The 27,087-nt window shown below is 43.2% G+C and overlaps 2 protein-coding genes across 6 annotated transcripts; both read left to right on the forward strand.

Moving 5' to 3' along the window:
* Positions 1–696: 696 nt before the first annotated feature.
* Positions 697–15,634, forward strand: HAUS3 (HAUS augmin like complex subunit 3). Of its 5 annotated transcripts, none has more exons than XM_053250577.1 (7): positions 697–866; positions 2,585–2,680; positions 5,925–6,062; positions 8,217–9,251; positions 11,588–12,027; positions 13,345–13,570; positions 14,517–15,634. In XM_053250577.1, exons 4-7 carry the CDS (start codon positions 8,334–8,336, stop codon positions 14,739–14,741), a joined length of 1,809 nt encoding a protein of 602 aa, XP_053106552.1. In that variant the 5' UTR covers positions 697–866; positions 2,585–2,680; positions 5,925–6,062; positions 8,217–8,333; the 3' UTR covers positions 14,742–15,634. The 5 variants fall into 5 exon arrangements, with proteins under 5 accessions (XP_053106552.1, XP_053106551.1, XP_053106554.1 ...); XM_053250576.1 differs by having other exon boundaries at positions 2,585–2,673; XM_053250579.1 differs by lacking the exon at positions 5,925–6,062 and having other exon boundaries at positions 2,585–2,673.
* A 1,596-nt stretch (positions 15,635–17,230) lies between these two features.
* TMEM70 (transmembrane protein 70) lies at positions 17,231–23,009 on the forward strand. The gene is made up of 3 exons (XM_053250589.1): positions 17,231–17,603; positions 20,174–20,285; positions 22,443–23,009. The coding sequence occupies exons 1-3, from the start codon at positions 17,400–17,402 to the stop codon at positions 22,886–22,888; spliced, it is 762 nt and encodes a 253-aa protein (XP_053106564.1). The 5' UTR covers positions 17,231–17,399; the 3' UTR covers positions 22,889–23,009.
* The last annotated feature ends 4,078 nt before the right edge of the window (positions 23,010–27,087 follow it).

Raw genomic sequence — 27,087 nt, forward strand, 5'->3', positions numbered from 1 at the left:
TTGTGAAAGCTGGATAGAAAAAGCATTGATGCTTTTGAACTTTGGTGCTGGAGAAGACTTTTGAGCATACCATGGACAGGCAGGATGGATCAAACAAATGGATCATAGAACAAATCAATCTAGAATTTTCACTGGAGACACAAATGACCAGGCTCAAACTATCTTACTTCAGACGCATTATGCAAAAACCCAGCTCTCTTGAGAAGTCCATAATGTTGGGAAAAGTTGAAGGAAAGAGAAGAAGAGAACGACCAGCAGCAAGGTGGATGGACTCAATTACGACAGCAATGAATGCACCACTGAAAGACCTTAAAGGCCAAGTTGAAGACAAATAATCTTGGAGAGAATCTATGTGGTCACTAAGCGTTGACACTGACTTGACGACATTTGATCGATTGATCGTGAAGTATCTATGTCATCTGATACAACTGATAAATAAAGAAAACTACCCTACGGAATACGGATTCACAAAGCCATACAACAGTTACTTCTATTTTTTGTAGTCATACAAGTGCCACGAGCCTACTCTTTGTGATAACCTGCTTTTTGCAGCTGCCCCCGGCCCGGTCCAGGGAGACCTGCGTCCCGGGTCACAGACCAGGGCACTCCCTTAGATAAAGTCTAGTTTTATTCAATTTTTCTTCTTCTCCCCACCCCCAGAGGAAATCATAGTCACAAATAAGCAGATTCTTCCTCTACCACGCACAACTGCGCACCAGCTCCTGTGAGCACGTGACTGCCAGAGTCTCGTACTCGCGACATCCGGGTTCTGAGCGCTGGGGGCAGCGCGGGCGGAGCCGCCGGAAGCGCGCTGCCGTTGAATGGGAGAAGGAGCCGGTGGTTGGCAAGGGACACCTCCGGGACGGGTGAGTTTTCTCCCGCAGCTGTTCCTTATTGCGTTCGGCGGTGCGGGAATGGCACCGGGCCGCAGTGACCACACTAGATTGGGAAGAGGGGCGAAGCCAGCCGTAACCATGACAGCGACTGGCGGGCTGGAGGGGTGTGTGCACGTAGAGGTAGCAAAGGGCGCCTCCCCCACCCCCACATAAAAGCCTTCCCTGCGCGGGCCTTAGCTTCAGGTCTCCTCGCGCGACCAAACGAGTGATTAAGCGCGAGACGGGGCGGAGCGGCGGAAACCAGTGATTAGCAACTTATGCTGTAAACTGTTTTCTAGACAGCAACAAAAAACGAATTGCTTTCTAGATGTCTGGTTCTGGAGGGGTGACTGTGAAGCAAAGCAGCAAGGGAACTTGTAGCACCTTAAGACTGCAATGCTTTGAGAGTTGGCTTCAGTGATATAGTCGCAAATTCATAAATGCAGCTTTGATAGCCACACCTACCTTTTTAAAAAAATTGTTTGATTTATGTACCGCCCTTCCAAAATGGCTCAGGGCATGACAGCCACGCCATCCCAACGGCCATACCCCTCATTTAGCCAGATGCAATAATTGGGAGGGTTCTGTTACAAGAAGTCAAGGATCATGTAAAGGTAAAGTTGTGGTGTCCAGTCGGTTTCCAATCCTGGTATCATAGAGCCATGTGGTTTTCTTGTAGACTTTAGGAAAAGTACTAGAATGAATGACAGGGAATGTCCACTGAAATGCACCGGTTCCTTAAGATTGGCAATAGGAATGCATGGAGTTTCAATGGAATGCATTCCATGGCCATTTGTGAGGGACCAGGGCATTTCAGTGGACATTCCCTGCCATTCATTTTAGGATGTCCTGACACTAGTCCACTGTAGGACTCGCATGCTGACGGTCTCAGGGTCAGTCCCTGACAGCTTCTCCAGGAATCTCTAGGAGAGGAGAGCTGGTCTTGTGGTAGCAAGCATGACTTGTCCCCATAGCTAAGCAGAGTCTGCCCTGGTTGCATCTGAATGGGAGACTTGATGTGTGAGCACTGCAAGATATTCCCCTCAGGGGATGAAGCTGTTCTGGGAAGAGCAGAAGGTTTCAAGTTCCCTCCCTTGCTTCTCCAAGATAGGGCTGAGAGAGATTCCTGCCTGCAACCTTGGAGAAGCCACTGCCAGTCTGAAGACAATACTGAGCTCGATAGACCAATGGTCTGACTTAGTATATGGCAGTTTCCTTTGTTCCTAATGGCTGAGAAAGACTCCTGCCTGAACCATGGAGAGCCGCTGCCAGTCAGTGTAGGCAACAGTGAGCTAGATGGAGAAATGGTCTGACTTGGTATAGGGCAGCTTCCTATGTTACTAAGACTGGAAGAATGGTAATAAATAGTTGGAATAGCAAGAGCAGCAGCACATTATTTCTAATGTAGAAATCCAAGGACTTTGTGTCCCTGCTGAGACTATGGAGGGCAAAATGTAGCACTAAAAGTAGACCATCCCTGTAGCACTAAAGCACTGGTTGGCTCCCTTGGGTTCAGAGCATCTTGCTACTTGCTTAATGTATGGATATGTTCATGTATCTGATACAAAGTTAGTTCAAGTTCACAAAAGTTCACTTACTAGCTTTCAGTGTGGCACAAAGACTTAGCATTCATATAGAGCTTAGCATATACTTAGCATTTGTACAGGGCTTTGAGTGTACAAAATACTTCTCTTTATAATTCTCAACAGATCTGTAAAGCAAATAAGTATTATTAGCACCATATTGTAGTGGGAGAACTGAGAATGAGGACCTAAGGCGGCTATACTTTGAAGTAAAGGTAAAGTGTACTGTTGAGCTGGTGTCGACTCCTGGTGCCCACAGAGCCCTGTGCTTGTCTTTGGTAGAATACAGGAGGGGTTTACCACTGCCATCTCCCAAGCAGTAGGCGATGATGCCTTTCAGCATCTTCCTGTATTGCTGCTGCCCAGTATAGGTGTTTCCCATAGTCTGGGAAACATAGTCTGGGAAACATACCAGCAGGGATTCGAACCGGCAACCTCTGGCTTGCTAGTCAAGTCATTTCCCCACTGTGCCATATGCCTGGAGTGAATTAGAACATCCAGCTGTTCTCACCTCTTCTGGAATGAAGAACTACTTTTTGGTGCCTGCTGCAAGCAATATGTTGAGGGAGAGAGAATCGAGGGCAGAGATGTGGCTTTTCTGGGGAAAACCCCCCATGCAATTTTTTTGCTCATTTGCATACAATTTTGCATGAGGATTTTTTCCTCTCCCCTCTAGCCCCCAAAAGTTACTGCCCTAAATAGATTATGATCTGATTTGGCATGTTGTTTGACCTGTTTATATTTTTTTTTAAAAAAACCTCCCCCATCCCAATATTAATTTCCCAAACTGTATCTCCAAAAGTTTTTCAAGTAGCCAACTAGTTGACTTGAAATAGATGGGGAAGGGGACTCAATAAATATACTTAATGTGCTTTAATTGTTGTTCTGAAAGAAATTCAAAGCTTGATGTGGAAAGATTTCTTTTAATTTGAATACTCAAATCAGTAAACCGTAGGTACCTTCTCACACACTTCCTAGGTATAATCGCCATGTATAAATCACCTGTACACTGCCCTAGAGCCTCTGGATGGGGTGGTTTATAAATGAAGTAAATAAATAACAAATAAATAAAAACATTAATGATAACTTTGAAAGTGATGAACTTGCCAAATATTGCATTGGCATCCATTCCTTTTTATCACTGAATTTTATGAAACAATACTGGAATATTGTGCACTCATAGCAATGCAAGTTCCAAATTAGTGTTCTGCTGTTGCTTGAGCAGTGAAAGGGGCAATTTTTTCTAATCTTCTTTTCCCTCTGAAGTCCACTGTGCATTACCAAAATATGTCCCTGAGGGTCATGCAACCTGCAGGGACATATTTTGGTGATCATCAGTGGATTTCAGAGAGCAGGAAGATTGGTGAAAGTTGCTCCTTCTCCAAGTGGCCACACAACGATAGTCTGGAACTTGCACTGCTGCACATGTGCAGTGCTACTCATCTGATAAAAATTTAGAAATGGCAAATTTTCCAGTGGAAAAATAAAATATGGGGAAATTTACCATCCCACACCTCTGACTAAAGGAGAGCAGTGGCAGTGACCAGGGGTCCTAGAGGAGAGTTCCTCTATCGGACCCCCTTAGGAGCAACTCCCAGCTGCAATGGCCTTTGGCTGGAGATGCTGGGAGTTGTAGTCAACAACATCTGGGGTTCCGTGTTACAGAGAATACTGATCATCACCAAGGAAGAAAGCATCTTAATTGCTATTAAGGTTTTTCTAATATTTAACTCTCTCTCTCTCTCTCTCTCTCTCTCTCTCTGTATATATATATATATATATATATATATATATATATATATATATATATATATCCCCTGCTAATTTGGCAAAGTGGCACCTTTTAACTTGGTGATTCTCTTTATTTAGCAGGGGGAGAGTAACTGGCCCTATCCACCCCCAGCACAGTACTTCCAGTGACTGTTGCTGGTGTCTATCTTATGTTTCTTTTTATACTGTGAGTCCTTTGGGGACAGGGAGCCATCTTTCTTATTTATTTATTTATTTATTTATCTCTGTAAACTGCCCTGAGCCATTTTTTGGAAGGATGGTATAGAAACCGAATTATTATTATTATTATTATTATTATTATTATTAATAATAATAATAATAATAAATATTTGTAAACCACCTTGGAGTCTAGGGATGAGAGCTAGTTTTAAAATGTAATAAACGGTAGAGGCAAGATTCGTACTGGGGAAGCTAAGTCAGGCCTCTACAACACACCAGTTCTCTTGCTATATAGGTATTTATATGCTCTTCCTCCAAAGAACTTATAGAGGCAGACATGGTTCTTCCCAGCACAACCCTGTGAGGTAAATTAGGCTGAAAGTCACTGACTCACCCAAGAACCCTCAATCATGTTTTATTGTTTGTAAACCACCCAAGCTACTAGATGAGGCAGTATAGAAATACATAATAAATAAATACGAGCCAACCCGCACAGAGCATCTGTGTGCTCCTTGGGGCTGGCTGTTCCCTTCTCCCTCCTGCACCACTCTCCCTCCCTCCCTTCTGCCCCACACTCTTGCCTCTCTTCCCCTCCCTCCCACCCCACTCTCTCTTGCCCTCCCTCCCCCTCCCACACCTCTCTCTCACCTTCCCCTCCCTCTCACCCTCCTGCCCCAGTCTCTCCTGCCCTCCCTCCCCTCCCCCTGCTCCTCTTGCCCGCCCCCTGCCCCACTCCCTCTTGCCCGCCCCCTGCCCCACTCCCTCTTGCCCGCCCCCTGCCCACTCCCTCTTGCCCGCCCCCCTGCCCCACTCCCTCTCCCCCTCCCCTTCCCCCCTCCCCCTGCATGTTAAAAAGTTCTACTTACCGGGCCGCTGCTGCCGCTCCTCCTCCCAGGTGGCAAACAGGAAAGTCCCGCTGCCCGGTTCCCTCCCACCCCAGTCTCTCTCCCATGGTCTCGGCGGCTGGTTCCAGCACTGCCTGGCTGAAATCCGCCTCCGTGGCCTGTCCCGCCGGCGGGACCGCGACATCAAGTGCTCCCTCCGCGGCCTGTCGTGCCTGCTGCCACCGCTTGCCAGACTTTGTGGCTGGCCACAGGCCAGCCACCTCTCCCCGCCACCTTCTGCCCCGGTATCTGGGCCCACCGCCGGCTGCCGGCCACCTCACCGCATCGGTCCTCGGCTGGGCCTGCCACCACTTCGCCGCGGCCGGGCTGGGCCCGCAACCACCACCCGTCGCCAGGCTGGGCCCGCCAGCGGCCCTGGCTCATAGCCGGCCAATTCTCCTCCTCCTGGGTGTGTCAGCCAATCAGGCGCCTCCGCAGCCCAGGCAATCAGCTGGGCTGCCGGGACGCGTTTTCCCTGGCACACCTAGGAGAAATATATATAGAGAGAGAGAAGTTTCATGTCTGAACCCAGGTCTCTTGAGTTCTAATCCAGTATTCTAAGTAGTGCACCACACTGCTGGTTGTAAATAATTGTGGCATAGTATTTCATGGGCCTTAACCTTCTTTGTCAGATGCATAAAGTGTTTACCATAGTGTGAAGATATATATAATGAGTTTGAAGAGAAGCAGGGAGGCTGTTTTTACAAAGTGAAGCCAAAAGACAAAGATACAAGAGATTATGGAGAACACAAAACAATTTTGTGTTTTAGGTAGGTATAAATGGAGAGTTTTCACAATGGAGGGAAGTAGGAAGTGGAGTCTTCCAGGGATCTGTACTGGGACTGGTGCACTCTGTTGCCAGATTTCACTTATTTTTTTGGCAAGTGTAAAGTGATGCACATTGGGACAAAAAACCCATTTTCAGGTATACGCTGATGGGATCTGAGCTGTTGGTGACTGACCAGGAGAGGGATCTTGGGGTCGTAGTGGCCACCTCGTTGAAAGTATCGACTCGATGTGTGGCAGCTGTGAAAAAGGCCAATTCCATGCTAGGGATCATTAGAAAGGGGATTGAAAATAAAACTACTAATATTATAATGTCCTTATGCAAAACTATGGTGCAGCCAAACTTGGGAATACTGTGTACAGTTCTGTTCACCGTACCTAAAGAAGGACATTGTAGAACTGGAAAAGGTGCAGAGGAGGGCAACCAAGATGATCAGGGGCCTAGAGCACCTTTCTTATGAGGCAAGGCTACAACACCTGGGGCTATTTAGTTTAGAAACAAGATGACTGAGGGGAGACATGATAGAGGTCTATAAAATCATGCATGGTGTGGAGAAAATGGATAGAGAGAAATTCTTCTCCCTCTCACATAACACTAGAACCGGGGGTCATCCCATGAAATTGATTGCCAGGAAATCTAGGACCAACAAACAGAAGTACTTTTTCACACAATGCACACAAGATATGGTTACAGCCAACAACCTGGATGGCTTTAAGAGGGGTTTGGATAACTTCATGGAGGAGAAGTCTATCAATGGCTACTAGTCTGAGGCCACCTCCAGCCTCAAAGGCCGTATGCCTCTGAATACCAGTAGTGGTGTGCACGGAACCGCTGCGGTGCAGTTCAACGCCGGGTGTGCGTGTCTTCCTTTAAGGGCGGGGGGGGGGTGCACTTATCCCTCCCACCGCTTTCCCCCCGCTGGCACTCCATTTTTAGGAAACTTGGGGCAGCAGTGTACCTCCCTGCCGCCCCTTCCCCTGTTCCTGGCCGGAAGTGGCTGAAAGCAGTGACTGCACATGCACCCACTGTGCACCGACCACATACCTCGCACGGACACACGTGATGTGCTCTGCGACATGCATGTGGCGGGCTCAAGTGCAGTCACTGCTTCCAGCCACTTCCGGCCAGGAATGGGGGAAGGGGCAGCAGGGAGGTACGCAGCCGCCCCAAAAAGTTTTCTAAAAATGCAGTGCCGGTGGGGGGAAACGGCGGGAGGGGTAAGTGCACCCTCCCCCGCCCTTAAAGGAAGACACCCCCCTGGCGTCGAACCTTCGAGCCTGCACTTGTGCAAACCGGTTTGGAGGCCTTTTGAATGGCCTTCGAACTGGTTCGTGCACACCACTAAATACCAGTTGCAGGGAAACAGCAGGAGGGAGGCCATGCCCTCATCTCCTGCCTATGGCTTCCAGTGGCATCTGGTGGGCCACTGTGTAAAACAGGATGCTGGACTAGATGGGCCTTGGGCCTGATCCAGCAGGGCTGTTCTTATGTACTTAATTGTCTCAAGAATCTATTTCATTTGAGAGGAGTTGAGATCAATATACTCCAAGAATAGGAGCCAATTAAGCATTACATAAAATGCAGAAAACTAATAGAAAATAACTTGCAGATTAAAACTGTAATGTATTGTATGGTTGATTGGCTTCTAAAAAGAGATCTGTTAGGGCTGAAGCAGGACTTAATCTGTGCCAGGGCTTGGTGAAGTAGTAATGTAATGTCTCTGGCCATGTACAAAGTGTCCTGGGCTTCAAGGACAGACTTTCTGGCACCTTTAAAAAACAAACAAACAAACAAAAAACGCCAGCAGAGGATTGATTCCTGGAAGTAGATTACATTCTCTGACATGAATGCCTTCCTTTCTAAATCTAGTTTGAAGGGTTGATTTTTATTCAGTATAAACAGTTATTAACTGCTGTCTCTGCTTTTGAAGTTTAACTGTAAAATGTATTTGAGTCCTAGAGACACATGTTATTTTATTGAGCAATTCAGTGCAAGCACTGTGTTACTTTAGCTACTCAGTGGTGACAAATATTTATGGCGTAGTTTATTATTAATGGACAAACTCTAAGTAGGCTGTCTAGCAACTGTTTGTACTATACCTAATTTATATTTGTGTTCTATTGGCTTCTCTTTGCAGAGCTCCAGAGTTGAAATCTAAACATTTCTGTTGATCACTCTGTACTTCTGTTTGCCTATTTGAAGCCTATTGGCAAACATCTATTAATATCCAAGGTTGTGGACTGAACTTGAAATCATGGATTGTGGAACTCAGTTTGTTGAAACTCTCAAGAGGATAGGTTATTCAAAGGCAGCTTCTCTTAATGGAGAAGACTTTGACTGGTTGTTTGAAACTTTGGAAGATAAGTCATTCTTGGAGTGGTTTTGTACCAGTTTGAATGAGTATCATTCATTATCTGCAGAAGAGCTACATTCTTTTCACACTCTCAAATCTGCAAAGCCTGTACTAGAAGAGGAGGCTTTGGATGAAGTTCTCAAAACTTGTAAGTCTCTTGATATAAACTCCAGTACTTGTGAAGAAGAAGAACAAGAAAAACTGAAAACATTAGAAGATGAACTTCAGATGCTACAGAAGATCAAACAGAGAAAGATTCATGATCGTAACAAGCTTCAAGCGATGGCCTCAACCAATAGCCTTATGTCCCTGAAACTTAAGGAGATAGGAGAGGAAACATCTAAAAACCTGAAAGAGAGTCAGGGGATTTTCACTGCCATTAATACAAAGATAAACAATGAGCTGCAGTCTCTTATTGAAAGAACCGAGAAGCTCACTTCTTACTTTGCTGTTGCACACAAACAGCAAGAGCTGGATCCTCATCCTGTGATGTTAGCCCAACTTGCTTTGGATCAATACTTGTGTCAGGAAGAACGAAGCACAGCAGCGCTGACTTCATATACAAAAAAGCAGTTTTTCCAGGGCATATCTGAGTTGGTTGAAAGTTCTAATGAAGAAAAGTTTCAGCTTGTAGATATACGAAATGCATCCGTTTGTGTTGAGACCAAGGATGTTTTTGAGGAAAGGCAAGAGCTGACTAGACTTCAGATGGCATATATTTGTTCTCAGAACCAACTAATTCAGCAGAATGCTAGGTATCTAAGCATGAGATCAGGTCTCCATTGGGCAGAAGAAAATATTTGTTCTGTAAAGAAGAAGGTAAGTTTTTAAAAAATTATTATAATAATCCTACAAATCCATAACCAACTTCAATTCATCTCTGACTTTAAGAAACAGTTTTTACTGATTGTTCCTACCATGCCAAACTCTCATATTGACCAAGAAAAAAGCAACTTCTGATCCACTTAGTAGTTTGATACCATTGATCTTAAACACTTGCGTGGGATGAGTGGAAGGGCAGGTCCTGGAGTTGCATGAAAAATCAGGAAGTCAAAGGGGCGATTTTCACAACTGCCGAGTGGAGAAGGCTCCAAAGAGCTTCCCTTCCCCACAGACAATTGAAGGATTGATGTGGGAGTGTGGTCCATGCTCCCATATGAGCAGCCCTGCTCCATGAAGCATGGAGCAGGGTTGAGGGATCCCACAATGGACTGTGTGTGCGTGCGTGCGTGCAGTGCATTGTGGGGTTCTCTCCACTGTTAGGCTGGCGCCCGTCAGTGCTTCAGTGCCGGCTGACAATCTGGTAAACGGGGTTAAGGGAGCGCTTGTTCATTTAAGAGGCGAGCTTCCTAGGCATCTTTGCCACTGGGTGCTGCTTGGCTCCCACCAGTTCTCACGGGCAGCTAAGCCCTGTCTTTTCTGCTTGTGAGAACAGTCTCAGTATGTGTGGACACCTATGTGAAGAGTCATTGATTCAGCAATTCTGGACCCACTACTTTGATAAGTCTCCATACATAGTACGGTTTCCTCATTGTTTGCAGTATTATTCATGGGATTCTATGTTAAGTTCTCGTATTTTCCAGGGACTTCCCCAACTTTGGAATTCTGTTTTTATTCCCTGTTCCTGACAACCCACATATTTTGGAGGTATCATTTTTGGAGGTACCCCCCATATTTGGAGGTATTAACCTTCCAAATGACATCAAGTTCTGTCACCAGGCATCGTCCTGGTCTTTCAGCTCTTGGGCAACTTTCTTTTTTGGAAGAAAAAACTATAGCTCAGACTACAGCAGCTTCACATGTGCTTTGTTTTCTACACTTAAGTTAATGGGCTGTTCTATAGGTTGGTGCAGCCAAGCTGACCTGGATTTAAAGGGGTGGCTCCAACTGTAGATATATCAGTGTGACAAGAAGTGAAGCTATAGGGAGAGGAGAAGAGGCCGGGAGGCCAGGCTGATTTTACCCCATAACCTCTAAAGCAAGTGATTGTCCTGGATAAAATAGCTTGCATTTCCCCATCCCTCAAAATCTATTGATTGTTATAAGCTAATTACATGTAAGAAGACTTGAATTCCGCCCCCACCCCCGGATGGATGGATGGATGGATGGATTTAAATCAAGGTAAAACCAGGTCAGTCACTGTGATTTTGACTCCAGTTTCCCATTCTCATACTTCCTAAAGAATAACTATTGGTTATTCTAACTGTTGAACCCTATATGTTTACAGCTAAGCTGAGCATTTGTGAGGGCACATTTCTTCCCAGTGTTGCTGCTTTTTGTTTCAATTCTGTTCCTTCCGTTTTGCATAATTTCCCCCAGTCCCATCTCTACAGTAGAAACACAAAGCAGCTAACAATCCAAAACATTTTGCTCATTGTAGGCCATATCTATCTAGAGACAAAGGGCCCAGAACTTTCCAGAAGTGCAGTAGTTACTTATCCTTGATTTATATAAAGTATTTATAATTTGAAAACTGAGCAAGCTGCAGAACCTGGCTACTAAAAGAGCATTAAAAAATTTACAAGATCATCTAGATAAGCACAGTTCACACAGATGGCACATCTTGGGGTCAAAACTTGATTAAAGTTTCTATGATGAGTTGCCAGTTCTTGCATGTAGTACCAGGCCATAATAATAATAGCATATGACCTATTGTGCTGTATTTATAATGCCTTACTTCACCCTGGCTCTCCCCTATGATTCTTTATTTACACAGAAAAGTGTAAATAACCTCTGAGGGTGTATATATGTGTGTGAGAGTATTATTATTGGCAAGTGTAAGTTTAACATGCTTGTGTTCAGATTTAAATAGTGTTTTGAAAGACTTGAGATATTTAAATCATTTTTTAAATCAATTTTTATCATTTGGGATTTTCTTTTAGCTATGGTTATTACTCACCTGTGGCCATTTGAATATGCATCAGTGTTGGTCTTTATTAAAATTATTTTTGGGGAACTATTTGATTCTGGAAATCTAATTATCTTTTTATAAGAAATAATTCGTAAAGTAGTGCTTAAAGCTTTTATTTATTAAAATTTGTACTTTGCCCTTGTTTTTTAAAAATTGATCCAGTATGGAATTTGAAACGTTAGTGGTATATAGATGTACTGAATAGAATGTAAGGTTTACAGAATCTGGTGGTTATTTTTTACAGACTTCTGGGACAGAAGAACTTGAAGCTAGGATTTCTAGCTTGAACAATGAAATTTCAAAAATGAAAAAACAATTGACACATATAAACAATGAAACCCTACCTATGCTGGTAAAACAGGATGCAGAGCTATTGAATATGCCAGTAGTTCGAGGTGATTTTGATCTACAGATTGCTCGGCAAGACTACTACATATCAAGACAAGATCAGATTTGTAACCAGTTGATCAAACAGAAAGCATCATTTGAACTTCTTCAACTGGCTTATGAAATCGAGTTGAGAAAGCTTAGGGATAACAGTCGTCTACTGGAAAATATGGCACAAGATCTGAAACGGAGCAGTAACTCTTTGGTGCAGACTCTAGAAGCAATGTCTGAGCCGTCCATATCTGATTATAAAATACCAAGAAGCGCTATTGATTCAAGGGATGATGCTACACACAGGTAAGCAGCTGGCTGTTGCTCTGAACTATAACATCTATTGTGAAATCAGACAACCTAATCCTAAATCCATTATGTGGTAGTAAGTTCAGTTGAAACTAGTGGGACTTCTCTTCTGCATAACCACTCTGAACTTGCCAGTACCAGGATGCATGTGTGTGGATTTGTGCTAGAGATTTTGAATTTTTAAAAATACAGATATTTCTTACTAGGCTTCTGACACACCAACATAAACGGTATTCAGCCTAATTTGTCAGAGCAGAATACTTTAAAGTGATCTAGTCTTATTGCCAAGTTTGAAAGACCTGCTACCTGAGACATGCAGAATTAGGTGTGCATAATTCCATTAAAATGAATGGATGCAGGCTTTCCTAAATCTGCATAAGAATGGGCTGTTGGCTCTGAGCTATTATTATAGTTCTAGGGATTGGGCTGTATAATTTAATTGACATCCCTCCTTAATAACAATGTGTGCATGAGCTTTTCTTTGGATTAAGTGTGCTATTTATTTATTTATTTGACACATTTGTATACCTCCCAAAATGCAAGTCTCCAAGTGGTTTACAACGAAACAATAAAAACAACAGATAAAAAGATTAAAACATTACAACAATTAAAATTTAAAACATTAAAATTATTAAAAACACAATTAAAACAATATCTAATTAAAAGCCTGGGTGAACAAATGTGTCTTGACAGCCTTTTTAAATGCTGTAATCGATGGGGAGGCTCTTATTTCAGCAGGAAGTGTTTTCCAAAGCCTTGGGGCAGCAGTGGAGAAGGCCCGTCTATTTACATTTACAAGTAAACCTTTAACTTGTATAACCAGTTAAAAAGTATGAATGTATACTTGTACATGTACAACAAGTTTTCATCCAAGATTTTAAACCAGAGTTATGGTCCAACTCTATAAATAACTTTCCAACATTGGAAGTGCATCTAGTGCCTTTGCATGAACACTAGTAGCCAGCCTCAATGGGAGAGAATCTGTTGGACACTGCTTTAACCTTTTGGGCTCTCTATGGGAGAGTGAGTGAAAGGGGAGGAACCAACACTACCCAGAGGTCTGTGTTCTGATGCAGCCATTCACTTTTATATTATATAAAACATGATGATTTGCTAAGACAATAATGGTAGATATGGTTCTGTTGCACAATGCCTGCAGCTTCAGCTGAGACTCAAGCTATTGTTCTGTCATTCTTAAAGAGTACATTTTCTGAAGTCATTAAGGGTGAGCCTACTTAACTGTACTTCTAGGATACCTTTGCCAGCTTTTTCGTACATCAGTGTTCCATTTCTAAACCAACTCGTATTTTAAAGGTTATATGAACTAATGGAAGGAAAGAATTCAAAACAGTTGCTCAGAACACAAGATGGCCTTGAGCAGATGGCAGAAAAATTACATCTAGACACTGTGTCAGTCCTTGATCAATTAGCAGCATCAAGCCAAGAACAAATTCTTCTTATGTCAAAAATGGATTCTGATTTAGTTACTCTTCAAAATTCTATGTACTGCAAAGGAGAAAGTGTCTGTCTTAGTAACCAGGTGAGTAGCCAGATTAGAACAAGTAGTAACTGTAGTTGTAAAAGTAATACTCAGTAATACTTTTACAATGTCTTATTTTATTATTATTGAACACCTAGAAAATTATTCCTCTTGTCCATTTATCTATTCAATTTTGTTGCTCTTACCAACATGCTGTCAAAGTTCTGTAATAAGTCTCCATGAATCAGGTAGTTGGGTTGAATGTTCTTAGTTCTTTGGCAAACCCTGGCCAAGATCTATCTGTCTGTCTGTCCTTCCTGCATAACGCTTTTCAGCATCATCAGCCAAGGCTCATTGTAATGAATTCCAGTGTGCACTCTTTCTTGAAGCCAGATACAGCTGCTTATTCCTGGAAGGGATGACCCTAGTCTCTGACTCTCTTTTTAGACCTCTTCCTTCCACTGGAAGTGAACTGCCTCTGCTCTTATGCCCCAACCCACAGCAAGTGGAGGTACTTTTGGTGCAGGACAGAGCCCCTCCCAGCTGCAACCAGTGCTGGTGTTCCAATTCTTCACTGTCCCACCTACCCACTACCTTAACACAATCTTGGCCCTGTTCTTGACAGGGTGACAGAGGAGATTGACATGGCTGGTCAGAAGCTGTTCTGAAGCAGACAAAAGTAGTTCAAGTCTCAAACACTGCTTCCCAAATTGTAGTATGAAATTAGACAACTACTTTCCCCTCCCCACAAGTCCTCTGCGTATGACAGAGGACTTGGCAGAGTGGAAGAGTTGGTGATAACCAACACCAACATTTGTGAAGCCTTGAGAATAAAAGGTTTCCTAAAAGGTTTAATTTTTAAAGAAGAAAATATATGCCAAGTAGCTGATGAGGTTGGAGTCATGAGGAGTTAGGACTATTTGAGTTTGGATTGGGTTTTTTTTCCTTTTCTAATTTGGTTGTATTTACAGTTTACTAAACTCAATTTTGTGTTTGCCACATTTAGGACTTGACTGAGCAATTCCATCAGCTGGAATTTCAGTTGAATAAATTAAATCAGCTCATTATGGATTTCCTTGCTGATATGAAGGCTAAGAAGAGGGTTTTGGAAAATAATAAATTACAACAAATGGAAAGAAAACTGTATATGTATTTTTTCAAAGATGCAGAATATTTGAAGAACATTGTGGAGAGAACTGAACAACAGGCTAAGACTCAAGTGATGACCTGAAGATTAAAATTTAGATTTTTTAAAAAATATAGAATTGTAAACTCTGTTGAACTTTACAATGTTCAAATTAAAGGCAAGAGGAAAACAATGGCTGTCCCTGCAGCATCAGGAAATCACCATGGGGCGGGGGGACGGGACGGACAAAAGCTATGGGGACCATTAACTACTGGGGAGTAAAGTGCTCAGTGCATTTCAAGCTTGAGCTCTTCAAGACAGAGTAAAATCTGGAAATACTCATTCAAAACTGTGTAACAGAAAAGCAAAGCCCTTGAAGCAAGCCTATCCAACTCCCAATCCAGTTAAAATAATACTTTCTTTTTGGACTGTAAGAGCACTCTTTACTGAAATGGGAAAACCATATAGGCTTATTATAAAGCTTCTGATGAATTTACACAGTTTTAGAGGAGATCTTTCTTTGAGGTTTTGTTCTGTCCCTGAGAGAGCACCAACTTGAAATGTGTAAGACACTTTTCTCTATAGCTGGTTTTCTTGTTCTAGAATTAACTGGCACATCATTATAGCTCTGCATTATTATGGAATTGGAACATGTTCTATGCAGATTAGAAATATTCTTTTGTGCAGTATGCTTGTAAATATTTTATTCTAGCATCATCTGCTTTGAATTTTTATTTCCCCAGTATTGTACAGATTTGTACTTATGCATAATTAAGGACTATGATCTTTAATCTCAATACTACATGTAGCACAGGTAGAGAGGCTAAGGCCACAATTTTAAACATACCTATCAGGAAGCAAGTCCTATCCAGCCTGTGGCTTAATTCCAAGTTAAACATATTTAGATTCGACTGTAAATGTTGGTGTTAAAATGTGAGTTCTGATTCAAATGAATATGTCAATGCTATTAGCACCTAAATACATTTTTAACAATTCTGTCCAAAGTGTGTGTCTGTTTTATTTGTTAGGGGTTTCTAGGAAATTTACTTTTATCATGTTTATATACTGTCCTGTTAAGGAGATTAGGGATCTAGCCTAATAATTCATAATAATTCTCACAATTATGTGTGATATCTTCAAAAATGAGCAGGGATTTGAACCCAAGTCTACTCACTTCCAGTCAAATATATTGTCCACTATTTATTGCACCACCTTGCTATTGTGATGGATATAAGTGGGCTAATGGCTGAGATAACTGCGCCAAGTAATTTAACAGCTTTTATGGAATGCTGAGAGCCTATCGGATTTTGAAATGAGGTACTTCCGGAGCACATTATGGTCCCCGAGGCTCTCTGACTACGGATCAGTAGTAATTTCAGGTGCTTTTGTGACTCTTAAAGTACGATATCTAACAATACACATTCATCCTATAGTATTCCTCCCAGAAGAGAACTGGCAGGGTTATCTGGTACTTCAGCACAATATATTTTTCTGAGCAGGCAAAATTCTAATTTCTAATTCTAATCCTCTGCAGTAAAAAAGGTCAGAAACTCTGCTCTGACACCTCAAAACTAAAATGATAAACTTGTGGAATATAAAAGAAACATGTATTGAATCTGTTTTGGTTCCTTAAACCTCTAATTTGTCATAGAAACTATACTGTTCTGAAAAATTCCCCTATTTGCAATTTTTAGTAGACGAGGAACTGAAATTTCAACAGTATGTTCTTTCTCACTTGCATTAACGGGCTGCTCAAGTTCATACAACCATGCTGCAGACAGAGAATTGGTACCAGGTCTCAAGCATGCTACTTACTCACAAGAACAACTTGATTGACCAACAATTAAACTGAATATCACTGTACACTAAAATAAGCTTTACAGCACCACAAATCTTGTTTACGGTGAGTCCAACCAAGAGTCCCAGTGTGCCTTATGTTGATTTGCTATCTGTGGAGAAGGAACTAATACTTCAGCCTTGTAGCTGTCACATTCCAAGCCATGTACTTACTTTTCTATGAGGAAAGACTAATGCTCAGTTTGAGCCAGAATTGTGTTTTTAATGCCCGAATTCAGGTTGGGAACATGAAGAAATATTTGAACATGTCCAGAGAGCATTTCTCAAGCATCAATGGCATAAAAGTGAAGGCTTTCAGACAAGCTTGGGATCCAACACTTTTTAAAACTATCTACGGCCCTAATTACTGTGGGGGGGGGGGAAATATCTCCCAAGTAGACTGAATAAATGCAAATAGTCTACCTTGTAAAAATGGGTTTTTTGTTTGCTAACAGTGGGCAGGATCCAGCCATGACAGCATTATTGAAATAAAGGAGACATGTCAGCTTAAATCTCATTAATTTAGATGGCACTTGGTCTGGATCCTGCCCTATAACGTCATAATATGTCGTAGCGTTCTTATTAGGGTGGATTTTTGCTTGTTTTTGCAACGTCTGGGTTTTTTCTCGCTTGTAAATTGCGCGGCACACAGAGCTAACGTGTTTTTGTTCTAAATATGTGATTGGCTGCTTTGCAAATAACATTTTGTGCCGCGCTGCCTTTTGCTACGGCTAATAAATAAAACGACGGAATCCGCCACCCCACAACGGTGGGACGCAGTATACGCCTCTCCTCCACCCGGCAATCCCCACCGCCCCGGAAGAGGAAAGAATCGAGGCGTTAGAAGCGCAGCTTCCTCTTCCCAGTGGCCCCGGAGCTCCATCCATTTCATGCGTGGGAGGAGAGCGCCGGGCTTGGAGGCAGGAGATGGTACTCCTGGCAAGCGTGAGATCCCGGGGGGCGCCCGGCGTATGGCTATGGAGCCTCTGGAGGTGCCGGGCGCTCCCGCCGATAGAGAAGCGTTTGGCATCCCCAGCGCTGAGTGAACTTTCCACGGCTTCCCGAGGCAGGCTGCGAGTTGGTTGGTGTAGAGCAGCAGGATCGTTCTCTAGGATCGCGGGAAGCAAGCAGGTGCTGCTGCCGTACGGAGCCCTTGAGTCTTCCCGTCCCGGGTGGCCAACGAACGGGAAGGTCCTAGTGCAGGGAGTGCGTAATTTTAAGCGGTGGCCGGCAGGCTGTGAATAGCCGTAGGTGCATCAGAGGCGCCCTTCTTTCCTAGTTCATACGTCCCGAGGCTCGGTGTGAGAACTGCAAACCGACTTGGAGGCTAAGTGCAAGAAGGGCCCTTAAATGCAAGCAGAAAACCGCTGTAAACTGCGTAGGAAAAACATTTAGTTGCAGTGATGTAGTCGCAAATCCAGAAGCGCAGGGGCTCTCCATGACAGCCCCCATAGTCACACCTACCCTGACAGCCAGGCCCCAAGGCCACGCCCATCCCAGTGGCCACACCTCTCAGATAGTTGCAATAATTTGGGGGTTTCTGTTAAAAGAAGTCAAGTCAAGGGCCATGTAGACTCTAGGAAAAGTACTAGAATGAATGACAGGGAATGGCCACTGAAATGCACTGGTTCTTTTCAAATTATTATTATTATTACATTTATATCCCGCTCTTCCTCCAAGGAGCCCAGAGCGGTATACTACATACAGTACTTGAGTTTCTCTTTCACAACAACCCTGTGAAGTAGGTTAGGCTGAGAGAGAAGTGACTGGCCCAGAGTCACCCAGCTAGTTTCATGGCTGAATGGGGATTTGAACTCGGGTCTCCCCGGTCCTAGTCCAGAACTCTAACCACTACACAACCTGGCCATAGGAATGCATGGAATTTCCAAATGGCCATTGGCCATTTGGAAACGCCATGCATCCCCTGACCATTTGGAAGGAACCAGTGCATTTCAGTGGGCATTCACTGTCATTTGTTTTAGGATGTCCTGACACTAGTCCACCATAGGACTTCCATGCTGACAGCCTCAGGTTCAATCTCCGGCAGCATCTGCAGGAAGGGTTGGGAAAGACTCCTGCCTGAAACCATGGAATGCCGCTGCCAGTCAGTGTAGGCAATACTGAGCCAGGGTCTGACTCAGTGTAATGTTCCTACGAGAGGAAGAGTGGTAATAACAAGAGCAGCACATTACTTCCAAGTAGAAAGGCAAGGGCTTTGTGTCCCTGATGAAACCCTGGAGGGAAAACAATACCGGGACTGTTTCCTTGCAGCACTACACCACTGTTTAGCTGCATGTACTACAGTGACCCCTTTGTGACCTCCCAATGTGAAGCTGTTTCCGAGGAAATGGGGTGGCCCTCATGATTACTTAACATTTAGGTTTAGGTCTTACATTTTTTCTTGCATCTATGTGGAAAAATGGACCCAAAGCTCATTGCCAATTAAGCCTGCTAAGCTAGAGCTATTTGAAAAGAAAGTGCAAAATAAAAATAAAAAAAATTCCAGAGTTTACAAAGATTCTGCAGTGGTAGGTCAGAGGTTCTGACCCACCACTGAAGAATCTGTGTGAACTCTTGAAATTTTTTTTACTTCAGAGGAAAGCACCCTCCCACATCCACATGTCTTAAGAGGAAAAGAGGGGCTGGTTGTGGTTACATGTTGGTAAGGCTTATCTTCCTTGGAGGCCTTCAGGAGAGCCTTAAAGACCCCCCCCCCCTTTTAGCCCAGCTTTTAATGATATCTAGTTTTTAATTTCAGTGAATCTGGTTTAAATGGGTTTTTTAAATTGATTTATGCTGTGTGCTTGATTTTAATGTGAACCGCCCTGAGCCACTTTAGGAAGGGCTGTATATAAACCGAAAGAAAGAAAGAAGGAAGGCACTCCACATATGTTCAGAGACATCCTGTAGTTTCTTGTTAGTTCAAGATTCCTGGGCTAAATCTCGTAAGTCCTGAATTGTAAACTTCCCAGAGGTGTAAGTTTGGGGTGGTATACAAATAAACTTAATTAATAATAAATAAACAAACAGTGGGGAAATAACTTGCTTATGGAGTAAGCAAGTATTTGGAGTGCGTGTTTAGGGGACATATGGATGAACAGCACCCACATGCAGTTAAGGGATGTGCGCTGCTGGGACGGTGTTGGCATGTCTTGGTGTGCCCCCTTGCTGTTCACATGTGCTTCTGGGGTGGTATCATTTGAACCAGCCCTTTGTGATGCAATGACTTCTCGGTCAAGAGCTAGAATTGGCAAGTGGGATGCAAAGACAACTAATGTCTTTATAGGTTTCTCCACTCAAAATGATGGCCAAACAATGGTCTGTTATGAACAGATGAGTCTGCTTTACACTGAGTCAGATGATTGGTCCATTTAGCTTGGTACTGTCTACACTGACTGGCAGTGGCTGCAGGGGTCCCTGGATCTATCAGGGTCTGAGCCCTGGGACCTTCTGCATGCAAAATGTGTGCTCTGCCACTGAGCTATGGACTCCGTGTTCTGTAGCATGCTCTAATATTTTAGGGATTAACAATCTTAATGATATGTTAAAACAGCCCACAAGATCACTTACAAAATGTATTCTTGGTCATGGACATAGCTTTATCCTGGGATTCGGTTGAGCTGAGGAGGGTTTTTTAAAACTAAAAATTGTTGGAAGAGATGTTGACATCTATGTGCCCGTGTTCTGTTCACATCCTGTAGATCCTGTTTCCCCGTGTGGAGTCTGTTTGCTATTTCAGCACGTCATCCCTCCATGAAAATTCTGAATATGGAAGACTAGTTTACCGGGGGAATTTGGCAAGAACTGTTCTAGGTAGGTATGTTAGGATTAAGCTTCTCATTATGCTTTGCTCTTTGAATGCTTGTATTAATGCATCTTTGACACTCCCCCACACACTGGAAACAGAAACTCTATGTGGAAGACAGGTTTTTCTTCTCTCTCTCTCTTTTTTTTGAGTGGTTTAATCCTGGTATCTGCTTGGGAATCATGATAGCTACCCCCAGCCCCAGGCAGTTGGGACTCCTGAACTGGAAGGGAAGTTGGGAGAGTATCTCAGCTGCACGTAGTGCTTCTCCTGACTTTTGACATATAAAGAGGTCATTCACACAATCAAAAACTGTGTTCTACCTGGGTTTGGGAGAGTTTTTGGTTGTGTGGAAGCAAGGTAAGAGGAAAAACCTGGGTAGAAGTGATGGTGTGGAAGCAAGGCATGAGGAAAACCTGGGTTGCTTTTCCTCCTACTTTGCTTCCACACCATCACTTCCACCCAGGTTTTTCCTCTTACCTTGCTTCCACACAACCAAAAACTGGGAGCACAGACAGCTCCCAGACCCAGGTAGAACACAGTTTTTGATTGTGTGAATGACCCCACTGACTAAGAGAGAAGCTGTGAGGGTATTCCCCTTCCTTCCAACCCTAAAATGCTACAATGACATTGCCTCTTGCATGCTTGCTTTTTTATTATATAAATAGATATGTGGAGAGGGCAGTCTGCTCAGGACCATGGCAAGGGGATGGGGACTTGGTGTCTGCCATGACTGATCTGGATTCTGTCACCACTAATGCTGCATGCTATTTGGTTTGGAGAAAATGCTTCAGGAACATCTTTCCCCCAGGGTACACAGCCTGTGCAAGGAGAGCCCTGATTGGGACTGTAGCAGCAAGGGGTACATGTAAAGCCTCTTCCCCCTACTGTGGTCCTGATCCAGCTCCCCCACTTTTGTGTAAGAAGAAGAAAGCACATCAGGCCAGTGATGTGAATAAAGTGACTCCTAGTTTGATCATTAGTAAAAGACGGCTGCTTAAATTGTTTGGTGGATGTCAGCGTTTTGTGTTCTGTTGTTGTTTTTAAATTGTGGGATATTTCTAAGCGTCTGTTTTATTTATTGTGGTTTGCAATAATAAAACAGCTAAAATGGTTACAAAGACACTTACAGGTTGAAAAGCACAGCAGGGTTTAAAATGGCACTGAAACAAGAGTATAAAGCTGGGCTGCTCAGCTTCAGCCCTCCTACAGATGTTGGCCTACAACTCCCATAATCCCTGGCTATTGGCCACTCTGACTGGGGATTATGGGAGTTTAGTCCAAAAACAGCTGGGGAGGCCTAAGTTGAGCAGGCCTGGTATAAAGTAATATCTAAAAGGCACGGGAGGCGGGATGCATTTGCTTGACACCAAAAAAGTCAGTAATGTAGGCACCAGATAATTTAACAGTTGAAGCACCAAGCCTAGAAGGCCCTTTCCCTGTTCCCACCTGCCTCTCTGACAGCAGCGGTGCCTGGAGAAGAGCCTGCAAAGAAGACCTCAGTGCAAGGGTAGATACACATGGGATAATATATATTTTAAATACTATTAAACTGCTTGATGTTTGCAAGCATGCCTCCCATACCACAAAGTCTGGATTTTCTATGTCTAAAAGTACCTGAGAAAACTGCCAAAGTTTGTTCCAACCCTGACCCATGCTTTCCTATGGGAGGGTTTTTCCTCCTTTTCAGAGAACTTAATGAATTTTTCCAGGGTTTCCCTTTTTTAATTTTATAATCTGGGCAAGGTCTGCAAACTACCTGCAAAAACGGCACATTTCCACCTTTTGTGGTTTGATCTGGGAGTTTCATACAAGTGAGTGAGGTCCAAGCAGCTTTATAGATGACATGGATTAAAAAAAAAAAAAAGCTAACATCCTCCCCAGGGTAATGCAGATGGTTCAGCACCACCCATGCCCCTCTGTGTGTTTAAAATACTGCCCTTGGCTTTGTAGAACGGCCCTATTATTCTGTGACTGAAATTTGTGCAATTGCGGTTGCAAAACATGACACCGGTTATTTCTAATGGAAATAAATTGTGTGGTTGCACAATAAATGGTGTGGTTGTACAATTTTAAGTTGCAGTGGGACAGCCCTGTTCCACAACAACACTGGCCACTATTTTCAGTTTATAATTATTAAACCATTATCTCTCTTTCTCTTGCAGGAGTGAAGTTTTTCTCTTATTCTACCAGCATGTTCAGCCTCTGCATTATGCCCATCATTTTCAAAAGTGGTCTGGGTGTGGACAGCCTGCTGTTACAAATGGCCTTTTATAGTATTATCGGATTATTTACCTTTATAACACCAGTCACCCTGCATTTAATTACAAAGGGCTACGTAATTCGATTGTACCATAAGTCTGAAACGGATACCTACACAGCCATTACATACAATGCTATTTTGGCGGAAAAGAAAACTGTCTTCCATCAAAACGATGTGAAGATTCCAGACATCAGCAAGATGTTCACAACATTTTATGCTAAAACAAAATCCATGCTTGTTAACCCAATGCTTTTTCAATATCCACAGGACTTTAGTCATCTAATGGGTTATGACAAACCTTTCAGATTTGACTTGGAAGAACCAAAAGAGTCTGATAAATGCAAATAGAATTCTGAAACGGATTGTGTATAAAAAATGTTTGTCCACTAAAATTTCCCAACATTTCAGATTACAAAATCCTAAAGCCCTTTTCTTCATTAAAAGTAGTGTGTTTATTAAAATTTGCTCATCAATAGCATTGATCAATGTTATTAAAACTTGAGAGCTGGTCTTGTGGTAGCAAGCATGACTTGTCCTCTTAACTAAGCAGGGTCTGCCCTGGTTGCATATGAAAGAGAGACTAGAAGTGTGAGCACTGTAAAATATTCCCCTTAGGGGATGGAGCCACTTTAGGAAGAACATCTAGGTTCCCTCCTTGGCATTTCCAAGATAGGGCTGAGAGAGGTTCCTGCCTGCAACCTTGTAGAAGCTGCTGCCAGTCTGTGTAGACAATACTGAGCTAGATGGACCTATGGTCTGACTCAGTATATAGCAGCTTCCTATATTCCTATGCTTGGTCTGTGATCAATTTGTGGTTAGCATTTGGTCATAAGAAATTAAGTGTATTTCAATTATTATGTGTTTGGCTCATAGACACTAGAGGGCAGTCCATGGCACTGCAGAGGTGCGTGCAGGGCAAGCAATGCTCCATTTATCCTGAATGAAGCTCCTTAGGTTTCCTCAGTGTCGGCTACCAGTTTATGTCTTCCATCACTCTAGGTTCTTTGCCAGTGAAAGCTACTACCCAGCTCCACTTGGTCTTTGCCTTATTTCCTGACCTTCACCTTTTTCCCAGCTTCAAAATTTGGGATATAATGCCTGGAGTTTACTGCTGAGAGGCTGCTTTTTCTGCAATGGAAGTTTGCCAACACCCACCCACTACAAAGGTGGCATGTGAAAGGCAGGAATTGGGGCATTTAGACCATAAGGTGGCTCTGAATGGTAGGTAGGAAAGTCAGCGAGACCCCTTGAACTTCCAATTTGCAGATATCCTGAACCAAATCCTAGCCTTTGTAGGTTATCTAACGAACTCTGTTTAAATCAGAGGGATTTACTTCCAAGTTGGTATTTTTTAAAATTTGTAGAGGTTGGGAAGGAAAGAAGGCTCCACTGGTGACCACTGCAACTATTCTGCTTTTCCATACAAAACCTTGCATTCAAAGACCAAGAGGAGGCGCTGTAGTACAGCAGCAGGGTATGTGGTTTGCATGCAGAAGGTCCTAGGTTAAAATCTTGATACCTTTAAGTAGAGCTGAGAGTTGCCACCTGTCAAATGTACATAATGCTAAGCTAGATAGACCAATGGTCTGACTTGGTGTCTTATGTGCAAGATTCACTTGCACAAGCAAAAGCACTTCTGCTCATAACCGAGGTGGTTGCAAGCTTCTCCCTCAGGCTTTGGGTCCAAGCGTCTCATCTGTGAAATCATATGCTTGGGTGATCTGAATAAAGCTGATTTAGAAGTGTGCTCTGAAAGCCAATATGCCAAATCCAGCAGGGTATTCTTGAGGTGTAATCAGATGTGAGGTAAGCATGAAAGCCTTAGGATAGGAATGTGAAACTCAAACCAACATCAACACTGAAATTCAGTGAAGAGACATGATTTCATTGTTTGTAGAAGCAATGTTCTGTGCATGTGCAATAAGAGCCATATGTTCCTGGTTTAAATGATTTATTATTCGTAACAAAGTTCCAACAGTTAACATCCTATTACTCTAATAAACTTGGCTGTTATTAGAGCCATCTTTCAATACAAATGCTATATTGATTAGCAATGTGCATGAAACATTTCAGGCAACTGCGGAGAGGAGGGGGTGCGGTGGTGGTGGAGCGCGATAGCTTTAAAGGGAGGCACTCAAGTCTTACCTGCTCCTCCCCTGCCCCATCGTGGCACTGTTGGTTCTAAAAAGCCACACCACGCAGCTGTGGTTCTGATCCCAACAGCACCGCGGTGGAGGGTGGGGAGGAGCAGGTAAGACCTGTGTGCCTCCTTTTAAAGCTACTGCTTCCCCCTCCCCCATGATTTGGCTGCAGAAGCCAAACCAGCGGGGGGAAGTCTTCGCAAACCTTGCCTACCGCCCAGACGATCATGCTGTGCTTGGGAGCACGGAGTGCACTTCCACATGATCAGCACTGCTCTGTGCAGCATGGAGCAGGGTGGATCGCCCTAAAGCTGGGACCCGTCCTGGCCTCCGGGGATCCCACAGTGCACTGAACCGAACGCAGTGCACTAGCGGATTCTCCCAGGGGATGGGCGCTCTAGGCCCTGATCTCTATGTCAGCATGAGCTGCAAGCAGCCTGCACCGAGACACGATCCCTGCAGCCGGCTTAAGGGTGTGTTTGTGCCCTTAACCTGTGCTAAGAGCAGAGGCGTATCTAGGGAAAATAGTGCCTAGGGCAAGCACTGAAATTGCGCCCCTTGTCCAAACATCCGACACCCATCTTTCAGATAACTTTACCATAATATCAGCTGAAAAATACAAGTCAAGCTCTTTAATCTTTTAATATTTCAAAAATAATTTAGAAAACTACAAATTTCAGTATGCTGGGGCTCATGAAATACCCAAATACTATGTGGAGGTATACTTGGAAAACTAAAGTCTAATTCTCTACTATGCATTGTAGCATCACTATTACATAAGTTTTAAAAAGAAATGGAGAATTTGACTTTTCCCTATTTACTCTGAAAATAATTAAAAGATATGCAGAGTAAACTGTGTCACTGCTTGGAATATATTCTAGTATTTCAGAAAGACAGTTAAAATGAAAGAAAGAGAGCAAAACACTCCCAGTGGGCCTTAATACTAAGGATATCACACTGATTGAAAGACAAACTCACCATTAATAGCCATATTATTAAGACATCACATTTAACACATAACAAGAAGCAAAGTAAGAGCAAATGAATACAATCCTAGCTCATAAGCTTCAGCTCATTATTCACAAGCCCTGATTCTCTCTACATAGTGCCAAACTGAATATGTGTACAGTGACTTAGATTATATTAAATTAAAAAAAAAAATACCTGTAGCCCCTAAAGGCTGTGGGGTGGGTCTGCAAAGGTTCCCCCTCCCCTCGCTGGCCTCTAGGGCTTTGCAGGGACCATTTGAGCATGCGTGGTGGCCATTTACATATATTAAAATGGCCACTGAAAACAAAATGGCTGCCATGCATGCTCAAATGGCCTCTGCAAGGCCTGGCCTGGCCTGGCCTAGGGCTTCACAGAGGCCATTTGAGCATGCACAGTGGCCATTTTGTTTTCAGTGGCCTTTAAAAAAAATTAATTTTGAAAAATGGCGCCCCCCTTCAAGTGGCGCCCAGGGCATGTCCCCTGCCTGCCCCTACCCTAGATACGCCCCTGGCTAAGAGCCAACTTTTGGTGCTGAGGTACTGCCGGGATCAAATGGATCCCAGTCGTTTTCATGGGCAGCCAAGCCCAGGCATAGCTGCTCATGAGAACAGCTTCAAAGAGATCATCCACACAATCAAAAACTCTCTTCTACATGGGTTTGGGAGCTGTGTGTGTTCCCAATTCTTGGTTGTGTGGAAGCAAGTAAGAGGAAAACCTGGGTAGAAGTGATTGTGTGGCAAAACTACCCAGGGTTTCCTCCTACCTGGCACAATCACATCTGCATAGGTTCTCCTCTTACCTTGCTTCCACACAACCTAGAATTAGGAGCACACATAGCTCCCAGTCCCAAAGCTAGGTAGAACAGTTTTTGACTGTCCAAATGGCATGTGTTCCTTTCCCAAGTGAAATATGTTTGAAACCATAACCTGAACAAATCCAAAAGGTACAAAACTTAGACAAGGTCTAAATGTGGATTTTTGTTCATGTGTGCCATCAGTTGAGGCTTGATGTGTTGTTTTGTTCCTCCACCTGGGAACTGCTTTTTTGCTGTGGATGTGTGTACAGTAGTCAAAAGCGTCACAAAGCATTTAAGGATACAAAGCCAGAACTGATTTTTACATCCTGTTGTTCTAAATGTTTTGAGCTATCACTTCTCTAGTTTTTGCCTAATAAGGGCCCAATGAAGCACAACATTACAAGTTAAAAACCATCTCCTAATGTACAGAAATATTTAGTGGGAGGATCACAAAAAGTATGCACAATAGACAATGCAAAATACATATAAAGTGTATTAAAGAAAAACAACTTTGTTTCTCAGGTTTCATTTATAAATAAAATTGTTTATAGATAGAAATGTTTTGAACTTATATTACATATATAATGGCATTCTCCTTATATAACCCATTATCTGGTATT

The sequence above is a fragment of the Hemicordylus capensis genome, chromosome 4 (genome assembly GCF_027244095.1).
Source record: "Hemicordylus capensis ecotype Gifberg chromosome 4, rHemCap1.1.pri, whole genome shotgun sequence".
NCBI classification, from domain to species: domain Eukaryota; kingdom Metazoa; phylum Chordata; class Lepidosauria; order Squamata; family Cordylidae; genus Hemicordylus; species Hemicordylus capensis.

Bases quoted from the DNA above. Each gene is read 5' to 3' on its own strand.
- TMEM70 (XM_053250589.1), top strand. From the start codon at position 17,400: ATGGTACTCCTGGCAAGCGTGAGATCCCGGGGGGCGCCCGGCGTATGG. The intron at 17,604-20,173 runs GTGCTGCTGCCG...CACATCCTGTAG, and splicing joins GGATCGCGGGAAGCAAGCAG to ATCCTGTTTCCCCGTGTGGA. The intron at 20,286-22,442 runs GTAGGTATGTTA...TTTCTCTTGCAG, and splicing joins TTTGGCAAGAACTGTTCTAG to GAGTGAAGTTTTTCTCTTAT.
- HAUS3 (XM_053250577.1), top strand. From the start codon at position 8,334: ATGGATTGTGGAACTCAGTTTGTTGAAACTCTCAAGAGGATAGGTTAT. The intron at 12,028-13,344 runs GTAAGCAGCTGG...CGTATTTTAAAG, and splicing joins AGGGATGATGCTACACACAG to GTTATATGAACTAATGGAAG. The intron at 13,571-14,516 runs GTGAGTAGCCAG...TGCCACATTTAG, and splicing joins GTGTCTGTCTTAGTAACCAG to GACTTGACTGAGCAATTCCA.